Raw genomic sequence first — 16,679 nt, forward strand, 5'->3', positions numbered from 1 at the left:
GTCCATTTTTAAAATTGTCTATTTGATGTGCTCCAAATTGCTCTGGTATTGCGTTCCCGGGAGGTCTGACATCAGCAGCTGCTGTCCCAGCCTCCCGCTCCAGCCTCCTTGCTTGACTTCCAGAGCCCGATTTACTCCCCTGATGCAGGCACTGGTCCTGCCTGGCCAGGCTGGGTGTGGAGGAGCCACAGAAGTCATCTGCAGCACCTGCTGGGGTCAGTCTGCAGCCTAGAGCTGTGATGGTTGGAGCCGGGGCTGTGGGATTGCGGGAGCCCGAGAGGGGTTGATCCCGTGTGGACCCCAAGGTCCTCTGGACAGGCAGGGACTCACCAAGCTCGCCCATCATTCAGTGCTCAGCTCTGAAAAGTCACCTCTTCGTCGATGGTGGAAAAGGCCCAAGGGTGGCTTGCGATTGCTCAGAAAGCTCACGGTCCTCATGCTGCACGGAAGTGTCGAGGGTCCCAAGAACACACACACAGGAGCCCCTGCTGTGAACACCGCGCCACTCCCTGGGTCACACTCCTTAGTGGAGCTGTCCCCAGGGACCCGGGTCCACATCCTGTGTCCTGCAAGGGCCCCAGGAACCTGCTTGGGGCGAGGGACAAAGATGGTCAGATGGGCTGTGGTTTCAAAGCCTCCTGCTGGGCCCAAGTAAACCAAACAGAATGTATGGCCTGTGAAAAAAAGGATCAGCGGGCGGTGAGGGTCAGTGAGCTTTCCGTTCAGGGCCACAGTGGCCCAGAATAGGAGGCCTAAGATGACCCTTGTGGGACGGCTGCTGTGCAATCACTGGGGCTGGAACAGGGCAGGTTTTGGTCAGTGGTCATTGGCTTCAGCCACTTCCTCTGCAGGTCACGTGGTCATTCTGAATGGAAATAGTGATAGGCCCCCGAGGGGATGGAGGCAAACAAGTGAACATTCCCAACACCGTCTAGGTCCTCAGAACTGCCTGCCAGGGCCGTGTGGACGCACCTGTGCTGTCCCACAGCAGCCTGCCTGGCTCGTGGTTGCCTGGGAGACCTCGCAACACGTGTGTGGCCAGCGGTCTGAGAGGCTGTCACCTGGATCTGCAGTGAGAACTTTGTACCAGCATTTCAGTGCGTCCAGCTACAGAGGACAAGAGGGCTGGGCTCTGGGTGCGGCTGCCATGGTGTCCTGGGGACGGTGGACAGCAACCACACAGAGGGCCAGGAGCCACAGCCCAGAGGCAGCGGGAGCTCCGGCAAGAGGGAGGATATGAGCTACAGAGTGAGGCTGGGTCACTGCTGACGGTCGAGAGCTTCCAGGGCGCTGGGCTGGACTCCGGGGTCCCGGAAGACGTGATCAGGCCCATCTGGCGGTGGGAAGAGCGATGCAGCAAGAGAAGTGAACCTCAGAGGATGTTTACATAACCTCCGTGTGGGATGAACCTTCTTAAGACAGGAAATTTAGAAACTGCAAAAGGAAAAGAAACTGTCAGATTTTTACTGTATAAAAGTTCAACATTTCTGAAGAGCAAAGATGCTACCCGCAAAGTCAGGCAGACCTGGGCCGGAGACACAGAAGGAGCATAGGACTGGCACAGACCGTTCCTGCAGGGAAAGTGCACCCCGGAATCAGGATCAGCCTGGTCCAAGGCAGAAACTCGGCCGGGGACAGGCAGGCTGAAGCCCAGGGGATTGGGGCTCGTGAGGGGGAGGCTGGCCTCGGCAACCAGCATGGAGGGGGAAAGGGCCGGGATGCGCCCCGACTGGCTCAGGGTGCCCTTGTGTCACGCTCCTTGCTGCTCGTTCCTGCAAAGGTGGTGGCCGACGCTTAGCCATGGCAGAGCTGGAACTGCGGACAGTAGAGTGAAGTGTCTTGGCGGGCAGGGCTGAGACTGTGCCAGGAGATGGCCCTGGAGTGGCCCCGGCCCACTGTCCTGTCCATGACTGGTGCAGCTTCGGGGCCAGCAGGGTGTCCAGACCAGTGTCCCTCGGCCCGAGGGTACCAGCCGTGCCCACGGGAAGACCTCGTATGAGGAGTTGGCAGTGTGCGGGATGCTTCCTGCTCCGCCCACCTGGAGCCGTATCCCAGTTCGGCTGGTCACAATGACAGATCGGCCCAGGTGTCTGCAGAACCTGTCCCATGCTGGAGGACACAGGAAGCCCTGCGCGTATGACCGAGACACACAGCACAACAGAGCCATGTGGAAGGCGCCACCTCTGACAGGTCCATCGTGTCCCATGCTGCTGCTGCCAGTGCGGATGCTCTGGGGTGGGGACAGTGGGCCCTGACCCCGGTGCATACAGCTTGCCCAGGTGGGATCTGTGACCTGGTTCGGTCTTCAGCACCCACCGCCAGCTACTGTGTCCAAGGTCCAGACCCCTCCGCTCATGGTGGGTTCTGACGGCGGTAGGTTACCTATGCGGCTGCCTCTCCGCACTCACCACCCCTTGCAGCCTGTGGCTTGGTGACATGGAAGTGTCACCTTCATGGGAAGCTGAGATGAAGCAGCTCACTTTGATGCTGGGAAGTCATGCTTCTGAAAGGTGAAGGGACAGATTGCAAACATGTGTAATCTATTTCCGGCCCGGCTGTTCTGAGCTCATCCTCACCTCTGGCCCCACAGGGTGCCCTCGGCGGAGAGGGGCTCACGGGATGAGAGCTGTGGGGTGTTGGTGGGACTCACAGAGTCACTACGAAGCCAGCCTGCCTGGGCTTCCCATTCTATCCTCGCAGTTCATCAGCTGGGCAGAGGGAGACGTAGATGCCCCTGGCTCTGGAGACGACACCTAGCCAGGGCAGCGACTACAGTGACTGCATCGCCAGTCGGGATGTGGGCGCCTGGGCCTCGGCCCAGCCTCCCCTCAGCGTGGCCCTGGAGATCTGAGGGTCTGGAGTGCAGTCCCCATCCCACCTGCTCCTCATGGCATGAGAGAACAAACTAGCTGTGGCTTAAGTGGGGCAGCCCCTGAGCCCCTGACCCCTCCAGGTGGCCTGCTCTGTAGCGTGTGCGGCCCTGTGGGGTCTCAGGATGGGCTCCATCGGGCTGGCGCAGGCAGCGGGAGGAAGCCCCCTCTTCCCGCTGTGTTCCTCGAGGGCCCGGGAGGATGTCAGCCTCCAATCCAAGACCCTGCCCTTAGGCACGGGAGGTGCAGGAAAGCCAATTGTGGGAATAGCAGGGACCCAGTTCTCCGTGACGGAGCTGGGACCACAGTCACCCTGGGCCCCACCGGGCTGTTCCGCTTTGGGAGGAGCTGCTCTTGGGCTGTGGAGGGAGGAGTGCGGCCGGGCCCCAAAGGTGCAGAAGCCGCTGCCCACCCCCAATCGCGGACCTGTCTGTGTGTCGGTGTCTCTGTGTCCTCCAGGGCCCTCCCGGCTGCAGGACGCGACAGACCCTGCACCCACGGGCCACCTGCTTGCTCTGGGGACCCTACTGATGTCCACCCTGCTCCTCGCTGACGGCAGCCATCCAGAGCTCACCTGGGCCCCCGTGCAGTGGCTGCTGCGCCACCTGGCTTCCATGGGGACCCAGGCAGGCTGCTGTGGCTTGGAGCGCATGTGCCGGGCCCTCCCCAGGCACGGCTTCGCGTCCTGTGCTGTCTGTCCGATGTCCCCACACTGCCCCACCTCACACTGCTGTCCTCCCGGGCTGTGCTGTGCCCCACAGGTCTACCACTCCCGGACCCTGGCCCTGGCCTTCATGGAGCTGACTGTGGTGCAGAGGTTCCACGAGCGCGCGCACGGCCCCGACGTGCCCCCCTCACTGCGGGCCGTGCTCGGCCGGCTCAGTGCGCTCTACGCCCTGTGGTCCCTGAGCCGGCACATGGCTCTGCTGTACCGAGGTGAGGCTGCCACCCTGCCACCTGCCCACCACTTACCAGCCCGGGGCTGTAAGCATCATACACAGAGCTGTGCGTCTGTGTGGCGCTGTCCTGGTCGCGCAGCGGAGAGGGCTGGAGGAGGGGCCAGGCCACGGTAGACACAGGACAGCAGCTGTGGGCAGCGTGGGGCTGAGAGATCAGGGTGCCCTGGGGAGACACAGCTTTCCTGCATACCGGGTCTCCAGGGCAGGGATCCCTGCAGGGCCTACGCTTCTCTGGGAAGTTCAATTGACTGGGCACTGTACCTGTCAGAAAAAGTCATCACCGACGTCATTTCCAACAGGAGCACATTCCCAACGCCCAAGCCGCTGTCCCCAGGCCTGGAAGGACCCATGGGAAGGCTGTGGGGGTGGACACAGGTCTCCTGGCCTGGGTCCTGGTGGCTTTGGAGCCCCACACACCCTGCGTACTACACACTGTTTCCTGCAGTGGGGCCAGTTGCCCTGCGCTGCCTTGAACCTCCTACCAGCACATGCCCCTCTGTCCCGCCTCTGGCAGGAACCGGCCCCATCTCCCAGGCAGCCCACCACGTCCCTCAGCCCACGGGGCTTTGCCTCTCTCCCTGCCGGACCTGGCCAAGATTCTGTGTCCCCAGCCCCTGACCCGTATCCTGCCCATACACACCCAAAGAACCCAGTGGGACAAGGACCTCAGAACCAGCCTGAGCCAGGAAGTACCTTCCCAGGGTCCCAGCAGAGCTGGAGTAGGTAGCAGTGGTCCCTTGACATCTCCACCCAGACCAGACCTCAGGGCTAATTGAGGATGTGGTGTGAGAGGGCTTTGGATAGTGCAGGGCAGACCCCCGTGTGATGGAGCTGTGTTTGCAGGTGGTTACCTTTCTGGCGAGCAGGCAGGTCAAGCACTGGAGGATGCCATCCTGGACCTGTGTGCCCAGGTGAGTGTCCACCGCCTCTCCTGCACTGTACGCCACCACCCAATACTAGCTCGCCCTGGTAGGAGGCAGCTTTCTGTCACTGCCGCAACATCCCTGGGAAAATCAGCTTGGAGGAGGATGGGGTTACTGTGGCTCAGTTTCAGAGCTTTCGGTCTGTAGTCAGCTGGCTGCATTGTTTCTGGGCCTGCAGTGAGGCCCACCGTGATGGTGGGAGGGTGTGGCAGAGCAAAGCTGCTTACTGCTTGGTGGCCAGATGCAGAGAGAGGAAGGGGAGGACAAGGCAGGGTCCCCAAGACTCACTCTCCCCAAGACTCACTCGCTGTGATGAGCCCTGCACTACCACTTCCACCACCTGCCAGTAGCCATCAGATACGACCCACCAACAGGTCAGCCCAGCCATGGGGTCCGAACCGTTACCATCCAGCGCCTTCCCAGGGCCACCTCAGAGCACTGCTGCCTTGGAGACCAAGCCCATGACCGTTGAGCCCCTGGGGGCCATTCCAGACCCAAATCCTAACGCACATCTGGTGCGACGGCATCCTCTGTCTACACTTACTGAATCATCCAAGGACCAGCCATGCCAAGTGACATACTCCGTCATCTGCAGTGGCCTCAATGTCCATCTGGGTCACAGCTGTTCTTCCCCACTGCAGCATCTTCACAGGAGTGGGTACCACAGCTCCTGGGGAGGCCTCATGCTGTGACGGCACTTGGCGGGCTGTGAATGTTTTCTCTGTCCTGAGCTCTGGATACAAGTGCAAGTTGGCCAGGGCTTGGAGACAGTGCTGAAAACCAGCCGTACTTGTCCCTTGTGCCAACGTCCCTAGCTTGCTGGAAAATCAACACAAACCCTGAGAGGGGACAGCACGGTAGGGATGTGTGTGTCTGTGTGTGTGTCTGTGTGTGTGCGCACACACACACACAGGGACCTAACCTAGGCTGGGCAGAGATGACGCCTGAGTCACCCAGCTGCCTTCTCTGGCTCAGGTTTCTGTGGCCAGCTGGCCGTAGCAACCAGAGCCCGCCAGAGCTATGTTACTTAGCGGTCTCCATGGAAACTGCGGCTGTGGCCAAGTGTATGGACTCTGTTTTCCAACAGCTGAAAGACGATGCAGTGGCCCTGGTGGACGTGATCGCCCCTCCTGACTTTGTTCTGAACTCCCCGATTGGCAGAGCTGATGGCGAGGTGAGGGGAGCCCCCACCAGAGCCCACAGCGGTGGTGGCGGGTCAGGGGTCTCAAGTGCCTCCCAGACGCTGTCACTTTTGGGGAGCATCTGGGGAAGTGGGAGAAGTTGGGGACCTCACCATCCTGGAACAGCTCCGAAGTCTCAGACACCCATCCCAGATTCTCTTCCTCATGGGTCCTGGCAGGCAGGTGTGAGGTTGGCCCCTGCCCCTGTGGGGGACCCCGCGCCGAAGCCCACTGCCCTCCTTCCTCCCTCCCCTTCCTGGCTGGCAGGTCCCTGCTGCTTGGGTCCTCGACCCTCCTGGACCTTAAACCCCCTGCTATCTGCCCCCTCAACCCATTCATGCTGTGGGGGTACCCCTTTCCCTGCCCATCTGTGCACCCCATGAACCCCACATGCCTCTCTGATCTCTTCTTGCCCCCCAGTTCCAGGATGTTTAAGGAACAGGTAGGGTCCGTCTGCTCCACATGGGGCCCCCCACCAACACCCTACACCTCAGATAGAGTCAGAGCTCTTGGGTGCCCTAGGCTTGCGCCTGATCCCTGTGGGTTTGCCACTTTGATCTCACCTTGCCCTTCCCTCTGGCCCCCTATCCTCCAGCCATACACCCCCTCATTCTCACATGCCCTGGGCTCAGTCCCACCCCAGGGCCTTTGTACCTGCTGTCCACTACCCAGTGTGCCACCTCCCTGACGCTGCCTCAGACAGGTGTCCCCGCTATCCTGTCCTGTGATCCCCCAGGTACTCATCTCTGAGTGGGCTGTCTTCCCATGAGATCCCCTCCAATGATGATGCCTACACAGGCAACCTCACAGGTCTGCCAGGTGCCACCAGGCACCCACGGCTCCATGCATCTTCGACTGCTGGACGTGACATGTCCATGCGTCCAGGTCACATGCTGAGACCTTGCTGAGAACCCTGAGCTGCGACAGGAATCAGCTTCACCCCAGGCATGTCTCTCTTCTACCTCGGGGCCTGCTGACGTGGAGGCCGCACATAAGTGACAACCCTGCCCCCACCCCCGGGGACACAGGAAGTGGCACCTCGCAGGCCTGTCTGGGTGGGCAAGCGCCCCAGGCTGAGCACAGTTCGGCTGCAGCTGAGCTGGAGAGGTCCCAGGTGGGGTCAGATCGGGATGGGAGAGGCTAGTGTCCAGAGCAGAGGCTGGGGGTCCCCTGATGGGGTGCTGGCCCTGGTGCCCACGCCTGCATCCTGTGCAGTGTGTGGCCACATGCAGGTCCAGAGCAGCCTAGCAGGTGCCCTGGAGCTGCCTAGCCAGCAGCTAGCAGTCAGACGTGAGTGGTAATGCGGGACAGGCAAGTGGGGCATGCGCACCGGGCCTCACAGTTCCTGCGATCTTGGGGCACCATGCCATGTGCAACAGTTGCACTGGGCATAGGCATGAAAGCACTGCACTGAGAGTGTGGGCAGGGCATGCGTGGAGGAGGAAGGGCCCAGCTGTGCCCGCTGGCTCTGGGCACTGCGGTTAAATCTGAGCCGGCCAGAAGCATCACGTGGCAGTGTGACTTAAACAGGCGCTTTTCTGCCAGTGCTAAGACACCAATGTCCACACCTGGTGCTGCAGGTAAGAACTCACTTTGGAGTGATGCCAGGCGGGTCCGGAGTGCTGTCTCCTGCAGCAAGCTGTTAGAAAGCTCTTAGAGATGCTTCCCATCATAAGTGCGTTTTATGGTGCTTCCTACGTGAACTTTCCTAACTGCTTTCTACTAAGAGAAAGTTTGTGTAAATTAAACTTAAATCATGTTAACATTTTCCTAATGAGCGACAGGAGGGAATTTCCTGTCTCACAAAACTGCCTGAGGGGTGGCGTACGCACATCCACTGTGTAAGGGTCTCTTGCTCGAGACCTCTGTCATCCCTGCGTGCTTTACGTTCTGCAGCTCTACAAGAACCTGTGGGGCGCAGTGCTGCAGGAGAGCGGCGTGCTGGAGCGGGCATCCTGGTGGCAGGAGTTCTCCGTCCACCGACCCGTGGTGGGCAGCCTGAAGTCCAAGCTGTAAGCGCCCAGCAGCGGGCAGGCAGCTGGCGCTGAGCAAGTCCCCTGGCAAGACAGGGACACGGAGTCCAGCGGCAGAGATGCCAGGATGGTCCCGTTGCACATGGTCACACTGGGCCGGTCGTACCCGAAGTGCAGGGTCGAGCTGGGGTGGGATGATCTGCTGTAAACACCGGGAGCTCGCATGACCGCATCTTCCTGGTAAATACAGGGCTTTGGTGATCGGGATCTTACACACTCTCTTCTCAGGCACAGATGCCGAGTGTGAACTAAACTGCGTATGATTAAGGGTTTTCTGGCCGGATGATCTTTTGAATGCATTTTTTTTTTTTACACAGCTCCACTTCACTGAGAAATGACCCTTGCCACTCTGACCCTGTGTTCACTCTAGTTTGACTTTCTCACACATAATCAGTTATATTAGGACCTGATTAGTTTGTACTGTGACTCATCTGAATAACATAGTTTAAGACTTTGTAAGGATAAATTTTTATTACTTTTTTTGTGGAAAAAGAAGTTTCCACTGAGAAATTATTCTAAAAAAGCAGCACTAATAATCTGAACGTCTGGACAGTTTGGCCGCCGATGTCCCCTATGTGCAAATCACTTTGTATGTGATGTGTTTAGTCCATCTGCCCCTAAAGCAGGTGGTACCCCCCGTGCCTCTGGTCCATCCTGGGCATGCCTCAGCAAACCTGCATGCCCGACATGCCCTGCAGTGCCCGCCGCAGTGTACACGAGCTCTTCATGCCTTTTAGGGAGCTGTGGTCCTCTCAGCCCATCTCTTCTGCTGTTCTAAACAACGGGAGTGAAAGATGCCAGACTCCTGGCCATGCGATGGGTTGGTGCAGACCACAGAGTAGGCTGCAGGGGCTCGCTGATGCCCGAGGGGCTGCTCCTCCAGCTGAGTCAGGCCTCAGAGGCCCAGGGCCCTGGGGTCAGCCATCTGCCAGAGCTGCCAGCCCAGGGAGCCCGAGGGCCTGGGGTGGGGGACCTGCCAGCCCCGGAGCAGGGCTGTCCAGGAGAGCTGGGTCAGGGCACGCATCAGACGGCCTGCAGGGCCATCGGTGACCCACAGGGCACATTGCAGGGGTACAAAAGCCTACACATCCCCTGCCCAGGAGGCTGCCCACTGCCCCACCACAATCCCAGTCCCAGTCTCAGTCCCAGGCGGGGCTGGAGCAGGCTAAGGTGCTGAGGTGACAGTAGAGAAATTCTAGTCTGAGTAAAGGTAGTTTAAAACAGAAGGCAGTTAAAATTTAACCTCTGCTTTCTGCCACTGTTTCTCTGCTTGTAGTGCTGCATCAGGTGCTATGTTGGCGACATAGAAAAGTTCAGAGAAGAAAATCAATGTCACTGACAGCCTCACACTTGGAAGTGACCCCTGTGTACACTTCATTTATTCCGAGCCATGGGGCCGCAGTATTGGGGTCACTGTAACCCTCAGTTCCTGCCAGGTTCCCTCCATCCAGCAGCAAGGCCTGAGTGGTGACTGTGACCTGTGCTGCCACCTGTCCTCGTGCCTCTGTCACCGGGCCCTGGTGGTGCCCCCGCTCCAGCAGGCAGTGTGTGAGCTCACGCTGTTCCCCTCTCCAGTGGAGAGAATCTGCCTCCTTGTGCCGTTGTGAGCATTATCGTGGTTAATCCGTGAGAGCGTGTAGGTCAAGGCCTGGAATGCAGGTGGCGCCTGGGGGGTCCCCTTCCCACAGCTGCTACTCAGCGAGCAGGTGCAGGTGTGCACTCCAGGGTGGGAGGTCTCTGCCAGCGGCAGTCTCTCCCCTGCTTCCACCTGCCGCCACCTCGCATGCAGACTCCCTTTTCTCTGCTCCCTCCCAAGGTTGAGCCTATCTTGCCTTATGCACGCGCTCTGCAAAAATGCCACTTTCAGTTTTTTGATTTTAAAAAATTCATAACATTTTTACATAAGAAGAGTGGTAAACCTTCACCAGCTGTGGCACATTCCTGTGATCCCAGCTCTTGGAAGGCTGAGGCAGGAGGATCACTACAAGTTTGAGGCCAGCCCGGGCTACTTAGGGAGACCTATTTTTAAAAAAGTAGTAAACCCTCAACATACCCATTATAAGTAATTTTTCCTCCTTTGTTGTTTGCCTTCTAGTTGTATTCATCTTTCTTTTTCACACAGCAAAGCTTAAAGCTTTTAAATCAGAAATCTGCATTTGAAGACTAAGAATCATTTCTGCCTCACCCTGTGAGGCCATGGTTGGAAGCTCTGCTCTGACACTAAGAGCCTCTCCATCTTCACCTGCTTTTCTGGAAGTACATTTCAGCACAGATTGGCCGTGGGGTTATCGTGTGAGGTTGGAACCTCACATGGTCAGACCTTCGAGTAACGCACCAGCCTGAAATGCCACGGTCAGATGCGGTCCTGGCCGTATTTCTGCTCTTTTCTGTCTTACCAGCTTGTATCTTGTCCTGATGCTTTCATTGCTCTGGTCTGTATGCTTGTAATAGCTGCAGATAAAGGCCTCGTCTTCTATCTCTTTCAAAAATTTCTCAGTTATGCAAACTGTGGCATTATTCTGTCGAGGCTGGGCATTCTCCCACCTCCAAATCAAGAAAAGTTTGTTGGAATTTGTTTGGACATCTTGTCTCACTTATAGATGAACACCAGGAGAGCTTGTATCTTTATAATAAGTTATCTTTTCATCTAAGGCTGTTTCTTCAGTTTTCTTTATTTTAATAAAACGCTCTCTGGTTATTGGCTATTATATTAAAATCTTCTTTAAACATTACAGTCTTTCATTGGCTTTCACTTTGGTTTTCTCTGTGTCATTGGCAGATACGATGGTTCTGCTCTGACTTTTCCGAAGGTTTTGCCTGTCACCTAACTTTCTGGGCAGTGGTGTCCGCTGGCCCTGCAGGACTGGTCTTCCTGCTCCCCCCGCAGGGGAGGGGGCCTCTCCCCTGGCGGGGGTGCAGGCCTGTATCATGGCTGTGTGGCGGCTGTAAATTTCTGTGCCTCTCAGAGGCAGAAGACCCGCAGGTGTGGACTCTGTGCAGCTCTGGGCATAGGGAAGGGTGCAGATGGAAAGCACTTACAAAGCCACCGAGTGAGACGTAGGAGAACCAGCTCGACCCCACCGCTGCCTGTGAACACCCTGAAGTTTTTGCTGGCCATGTGGGTGTGGTTGCAGTTTTTGACACAGGGATGCTTATTGACATAGGGGAAGCATTGGGACTGTCACTTTTGCTGCCGTCCTGATAGCCCTGCGCCAGCTCTAATTGTTTTCCTGTCCTTTTTGTTTTGTCCTCCTAGATGGCCCGCTCAGCCTTTACTGGGCACCTGGCCTCACCCAGCCCTGCAGAGGGGCAGCAGGCTTGGGAGGACCCGTGTCCTGGTCACAGAGGGCTCCCTGGCCTTGTTCATGGAGGTGACTGGGTGTGGCTCAGGCCCCACAGGGGATGGGCCCCACCGGACGGTGTCCCCATCAGAAAAGGTCAGGTGGCCCTGGTGAAGCCAGCGGAGGGTCAGAGTGTCCATGGGCAGCACGGAGATAGAGGAAGTGGCACAGCTGCTGGCCGCGGCTGCCAAAGGACAGGTCCCAGAAGCCTCCACAGGCCCTGCTTTTCTCTACTTGTGATTTTTGGGCAGATGGCTGGGAAGCGACACCGTGTGTAGCACGGGCCGTGCTGTCTTCCCTGCACAACAGAAGGGTCTGCAGCACCAAGCCCAGCACGTCCTGAGGTGGAGACCAGGGCAGAGCTCTTCCTGGACTCCCCGTTTTGCGACATAGACTTGCGCGGCGAGGCTCCTGCACCTGGCTGCTGTCGCCGGCCTCAGGGACTGGTGCCGCGTGGACCCCACACTTGCCCGTGCTCCACACTGGCACTCTGCAGTGCTCCTCGTGACCACCCCTGGGTCCTCTGCCATGGCCTTCCGTGTGTGCCTGTCCGTGGGGCACCATGGGGTCCTCTGCCATGGCTTTCCGTGTGCGCCTGTCCGTGTCCTAGCTGTTCCAGACGATGACGCACCCCACATGGGGTGCCCCGGACTTGGCCACTCACTCACGGGCACCTGCACTGGGGCCTGGCCTAGGCAGAGGGCTCCCCACTGTCCACGGGGGTGTCAGTGTGGGACTCCTGCTGCTCAGTGCCCCCACGGCAACCTCCAGTCTGCTTGATCCACTCGGCAGCCTCTGCTGGCCCCGGAACGAGGGCATCCCTGCAGCTCCAGGACGTTGCACTGCCCTTTCCCATCTTGAAGGACGGACCTCCGCCAATTTCCCTTCCACCAACTGCCAGGGAGGTGCCAGCAAAGTGACACTACTGCTCTGGGACCTCAGAGGACGAAGATCCCCGCACCTGAAGCCAGGGCTGGCGGGAGGCCGGAAGCCCTCGCTCCTCCTGGGTGGTGCTGGGCTCCGAGTGAAACCCCTGACCTTCTCTTGGGTTCACCATCCCATTCGAGAGCGCTCAAGCCAGGAGGCAGCAGAGCAGAAACTGTTTGTTTTGCGAGAGAAAACATGTGGATAATCTTACAAGGGCTGAGCGCTTGGGGCAGAAAAACAAAACGGAGATCAGGGCTCACGAAATCCTCCTGGGTATTTGTTCTACAGGATGTTAATGTGGCTTGCAAAATCTTGGACATCTCTTGAAATTTTTTTATCTCTGCTCCAGAGCTAGGCTTAGAAAACAAGGTCAACTTTCAGGAACGTTGTCCTACGCCATCATCCCAAGTGGCCCTGGTCGGATCTTTTCCAACATCCTCCAGCGGGTATGTGACCACATATGGAGCAGGCCGGGTGGGCGCTGGGCCCGGGCTGCCAACCTGGCCACCGCCTGCTAGCACTTGGGCCCCCTTCTGGGCTTCCTCCAAGCTTCCTGCCTTATGAACGTTATCAGCTACAGTCAGCCCAGTGTCCTGAGGACCTACAGACAATATGTGTGAAATTCGTAACACACGCTGGCACACAGGACATCCCCTGGCCACTGAGCTGGCCCCGAGCGGCCCTAGAATGTGCCCCGTCCGCACCCTGTGCAGCTCTAGGGTGGCTCTGGGAGCTGGGTGTTCACGCCTGGCTCCAGGAAGGAAGGCAGTGGGGAGGGGCTGCCCCGTGGCATGAGGAAGATGCCGAGTCTGAGAGGACCCTTCCTCCAGTGCAGCCGGTGCTGTTGCCCACGTGTGTTCAGGGCCAGGCTCTTCCTGTGGCCTCCGGAGTTCCACTTCTGCAGTGACGCTGCCGGGACCCAGGGAGCCACAGGTGGCTCTTTAGGGCTCAGGCTCAGCTGTCTTTGTCTCCCCGTGAGCTTCCTTCCACACCACCCTCTGGGCTCTGCGCCGCTGTCGCCGCCTTCCGAACCCCAGAGGAGCTGCTGCCACCCTGCACCTGGGTGCCCGGCCCCTCTGTGACTTGCTGGCTCCCCCCCACTGCCCTGCCCAGCGGCCAAGGGTGCGGGTATCAGCTTGGCATCAGAGGCACAGTGGCCTTCATGTTCCCTAGCCAGCTGTGAGGTCAGGGACTGGGTGTGAATCGTCGCTCTCCAGCACCCTGCACAGGGCCGCACGCCGTGCCCGGCCAGCCCCACAGAGATGGATGCGGAGCAGCGGAGGGATGGACAGGCCAGGGTGGGCGGCTGGGTGGGTGGGTGAGGGAGGAGCTGGGCCAGTGAGTGAACGAACAAATGAAGTAAAGAATTGATAAACCAGTCCTGGTAGCAGGGAGAGGTCCGTCTTTCACCCAGCAATCCTGTGTCACTTAAATTCTTTAAAACCAGCATGAGAGGGAAAAAGCAAAAAGCCACGGCTCCCTTCCAGACCCGTTACACGAGCACATGCTGCTTCCAGAGGTCCTCACTTGCCGATGCCGCCGCGGGCTTGTTTAGAGGCAGGCCCTTCTGCTCCCATGCAGGGCGCCGCGTGCAAACTGGGAGGGCTTGGTGAGCAGAGGCGCCAGGGTCCCCCGGGAGCTCTGCTCACTTCCTGTTCCATCCTGGCCTTCGGGTGCAGCACGAATGCGAGCCTGGCGCCGAGGGTGGCTTCCTCCCCTCTCTACACAAGTGGGGTCAGCATGAAAGGCTGAACCCCGGGCAGGGATGCCCATCTCTGCCCAAGCAGGCTCTCCCTCTGCCACACAGTGCCATCGAGGCTGGCGTGGCCTGTCCTTCCCAGGGTGATGGCCACACGGGCTGCACTGCACCTCCCTAAATCCCTGTCTTGAAGCCCTGACCCTCTGTCCTGGGCATGTGGCCGTATGAGAGGGCAGGGCCTTTGCAGAGGACATTAAGGTAAACTGAGGTCACAAGAGTGGCTCCATCCAATCTGGGGCCCTTGCAAAGACAGCAGGACAGACACACAGAAGGTGACAATGTGGGGCACAGAGGTTCCCTCTTGGGGAAGCCAGCCCTGCAGACACGACCTGGGGTGGCAAACGTCAGCTGTGAAAGCACCCAGCCTGTGGCACTTCGTTGAGGCTCCCCTGGCACACACTGACTCTTGCTGGGAGGATTTCTGAGAGCCCAGACAGGACCAGACAAATGTGCCCATTCTAGAAGAGGAAACTAAGGCAGAGAGTGGCGTGGTCCCTCTGACCATGGGACACACAGCAGCCAGGGCCACATCCCAACCTTGTCCAGGCCACCACCGCACAGAGGACTGCGGCTCAGGGCACGGGGAAGATGTGGGTTCAGAGACGCCCCTTCGTGTGGGGACGCTGGACAGCACAGAGGCTTAAGCAATGCTGAGACAGGAGGCAGGCAGACACGGGAACTAGGGTATAGTTGGAGCCTGACACGGACAGCACCCGGGAGTTCAGGGGGAAGCCCCGCTGCCTGCCTGCATGTGTCCACGTCAGCAGGGCCAGTGGGGCTCCCCTGCCCAAGGAGCCCTCTGAGCCCAGAGAACCCAAGCTGGAGGTGAGGAAGAGAAGGAGCCCGATGCTTGCGGTCTGTCCGATGTGCTGCAGGAAGCTTTTGTTTCTAGAAGGTTCCTTCTCTCCCTCTCCTTCCAGAGCCTTCAAACCTTCATTCTGAGCTTGGGCTGAAATCCATGGAGACCCCTGGGGAAGCAGGGGCCCCACAGCCATCTGTTGATTCTTTCTGGGGTTTGGGTTCACACCAGGGGCGAGCTGTGGAGCAGAGCACAAGATGAACTCGGGCATCCGCCCTGCCCTGGCCCAGGGAGAGTCCTGAGTCTCCAGTCTGTGGATCAGACCCGGCTGGGCTGCCCGGTGAGCTCAAAGGCTCAGCGGCTGAGAGAGGCCGAGGCGACCCTACCCTACCCTGCCCTCCTCACCCATCCCAGAGAGGGCCTGCAGCGAGGGGCGGGGCCTGGGCTCAGCGGCCGCCCTCAGTGTCTCCATCTGCAGGATGGTGGTGACGGTGACGCCCGTGACAATGACAGCTCCGGGTGGGCTCCCGCCCCAGTTCCAAGGGTTCTGTCACCCGCCAGGACTAGCAGCCGAGACAGCGCTGGTCCCCAGTGGTGACGCAGCCCAGCAGGGCCCGTTGTGGGCAGCAGGGACACGGGCAGCCTCCTGCCAGCTGCTGGCGCCGGGTGCGTCTGGGCTGTGCACACCACCATCCTCGGCGTGCCAGCCTGCAGGAGCACTCAGCGGGGGACAATTCCATTCCCTGCTGCTTCAGGGCTGGCGCTTCCAGCAACACCCGCACGGCCTGCTCCCCTCAAGTGACCTCGCTTGGGATGACAGCAGGTCAAACCCGACAGGTAGAGAGGGCTGCAGCCCCATTAGCTTCTCAACACCCCATGGTTCCTCCCCCACTCCCCAGCCCCTCCCCACCCTCCCCTACCCAGGTGCCCCCCCCTACCCGAATGCCCCTCCTCCACTTCCACCCGCTCCTCCAGCTGTCCCTGAGCCCACCCCGCACAGCTGCTCCACCCGCCCCCCGTCCCTCTTGTTCTCCACCCCCTGAAGAAATGCAAAAACATTCAGTTCCCCCGTCTCCCCCGCCTGGCACCACACCGAGGCCCTCCCTGCCCCTGGGCCACCCTTCTGGGTGCTCTGCGACTTCCCCAGCCCCCATCCCGAGCCCCATGGTGGGCTCTTGCTCTGCCTCACCTGCATGAGAGCCCTGCAGGGCTCCTGCTCCCATAGATTGAGGGGTCAGTCCCTGCACTGGGCACAGGCCTGGCATCCTGTCCTGGATCCGGGGCTGGCCTCTTCTTCCAACTCCTGCTGTCCCTGGGCAGCTTTGCTAGGCCCCAGCCTGGGTGGCCAGGAGGGAAATGAACATGGTGGTGTTGGGTGCCTGGCCACCGCTCCAGGCCCAGACGGGTACAGAAGGTGTTTCCGGCATTCCCGTCTGTGAGCAGGCCCTGCAGGAATGGGCGGGAGAGGACCAGGCTCGTGCTAGGAGCTCTCAGATGGCTGCTGCCGCTGCCGCTCCTGCTGAGTGGCCGTTAGATAGTTTCGTGGGTATGGGAGAGGGGCCGAGGGGAGAGCTGGGGGCCCCAGAGCAGGCAGGACAGGACCCAGAAGCTCAGAGTGGCAGAAATCTTCGGGTGGCACAGCTGGAGAGTGCAGTTTCTTTTTTCGTTTTGGCGGTACTGAGAATGGAACTCAGGACATTCACAGTGAGCTACATTCCTAGTATTTATTTTATTTTTTATTTTGAGAAAGAATCTTGCTAACTTGTCCCGGCTGGGCTCAGATTTGTGATCCTCCTGCTTCAGCCTCCCAGAGTGTTGAGATTACAGGCTGGAAGGCAGGATCTTGTCCAGAGATGAAGGAAGGACAATCTCACTGGCCTGCCTGAG

The 16,679-nt window shown here is 59.1% G+C and overlaps 1 protein-coding gene and 2 long non-coding RNA genes across 14 annotated transcripts in view; 1 reads left to right on the top strand and 2 right to left on the bottom strand.

The window, feature by feature from the left end:
* Acox3 (acyl-CoA oxidase 3, pristanoyl) overlaps positions 1-13,651 on the top strand; it is a 36,951-nt gene extending 23,300 nt beyond the window's left edge. For 5 of the 10 annotated variants that reach the window (XM_013506789.1, XM_013506791.1, XM_013506790.1 and 2 more), the window contains 4 exons: positions 3,632-3,806; positions 4,673-4,740; positions 5,840-5,926; positions 11,223-13,651. In XM_013506789.1, the coding sequence (XP_013362243.1) occupies positions 3,632-3,806; positions 4,673-4,740; positions 5,840-5,926; positions 11,223-11,585 (693 nt within the window). In that variant the 3' untranslated portion in view covers positions 11,586-13,651. Of the gene's footprint in view, positions 1-3,631; positions 3,807-4,672; positions 4,741-5,839; positions 5,927-6,669; positions 6,879-7,829; positions 10,699-11,222 lie in introns of those variants that run through there. The other 5 variants (XM_013506792.1, XM_005408774.2, XR_001231765.1 and 2 more) reach the window with 4 other exon arrangements.
* On the bottom strand, positions 2-5,832 carry LOC102006811. 3 transcript variants are annotated; one of them, XR_001231771.1, is made up of 3 exons: positions 5,297-5,832; positions 3,843-4,165; positions 2-2,753 (listed from the first exon to the last, which is right to left on the bottom strand). It is a non-coding gene; the product is annotated as an uncharacterized LOC102006811 (long non-coding RNA). The 3 variants fall into 3 exon arrangements; XR_001231770.1 differs by lacking the exon at positions 5,297-5,832 and having other exon boundaries at positions 2-2,503; positions 2,651-2,753; positions 3,843-4,663; XR_001231769.1 differs by lacking the exon at positions 5,297-5,832 and having other exon boundaries at positions 2-1,434; positions 1,526-2,753; positions 3,843-4,663.
* A 1,013-nt stretch (positions 13,652-14,664) lies between the features above and the next one.
* On the bottom strand, positions 14,665-16,209 carry LOC106147059. The gene is made up of 2 exons (XR_001231768.1): positions 15,982-16,209; positions 14,665-15,030 (listed from the first exon to the last, which is right to left on the bottom strand). It is a non-coding gene; the product is annotated as an uncharacterized LOC106147059 (long non-coding RNA).
* Between the last annotated feature and the right edge of the window lie 470 nt (positions 16,210-16,679).

This window comes from Chinchilla lanigera, unplaced genomic scaffold (genome assembly GCF_000276665.1).
Source record: "Chinchilla lanigera isolate Chin_1 unplaced genomic scaffold, ChiLan1.0 scaffold00113, whole genome shotgun sequence".
In the NCBI taxonomy this organism is placed as follows: Eukaryota; Metazoa; Chordata; class Mammalia; order Rodentia; family Chinchillidae; genus Chinchilla; species Chinchilla lanigera.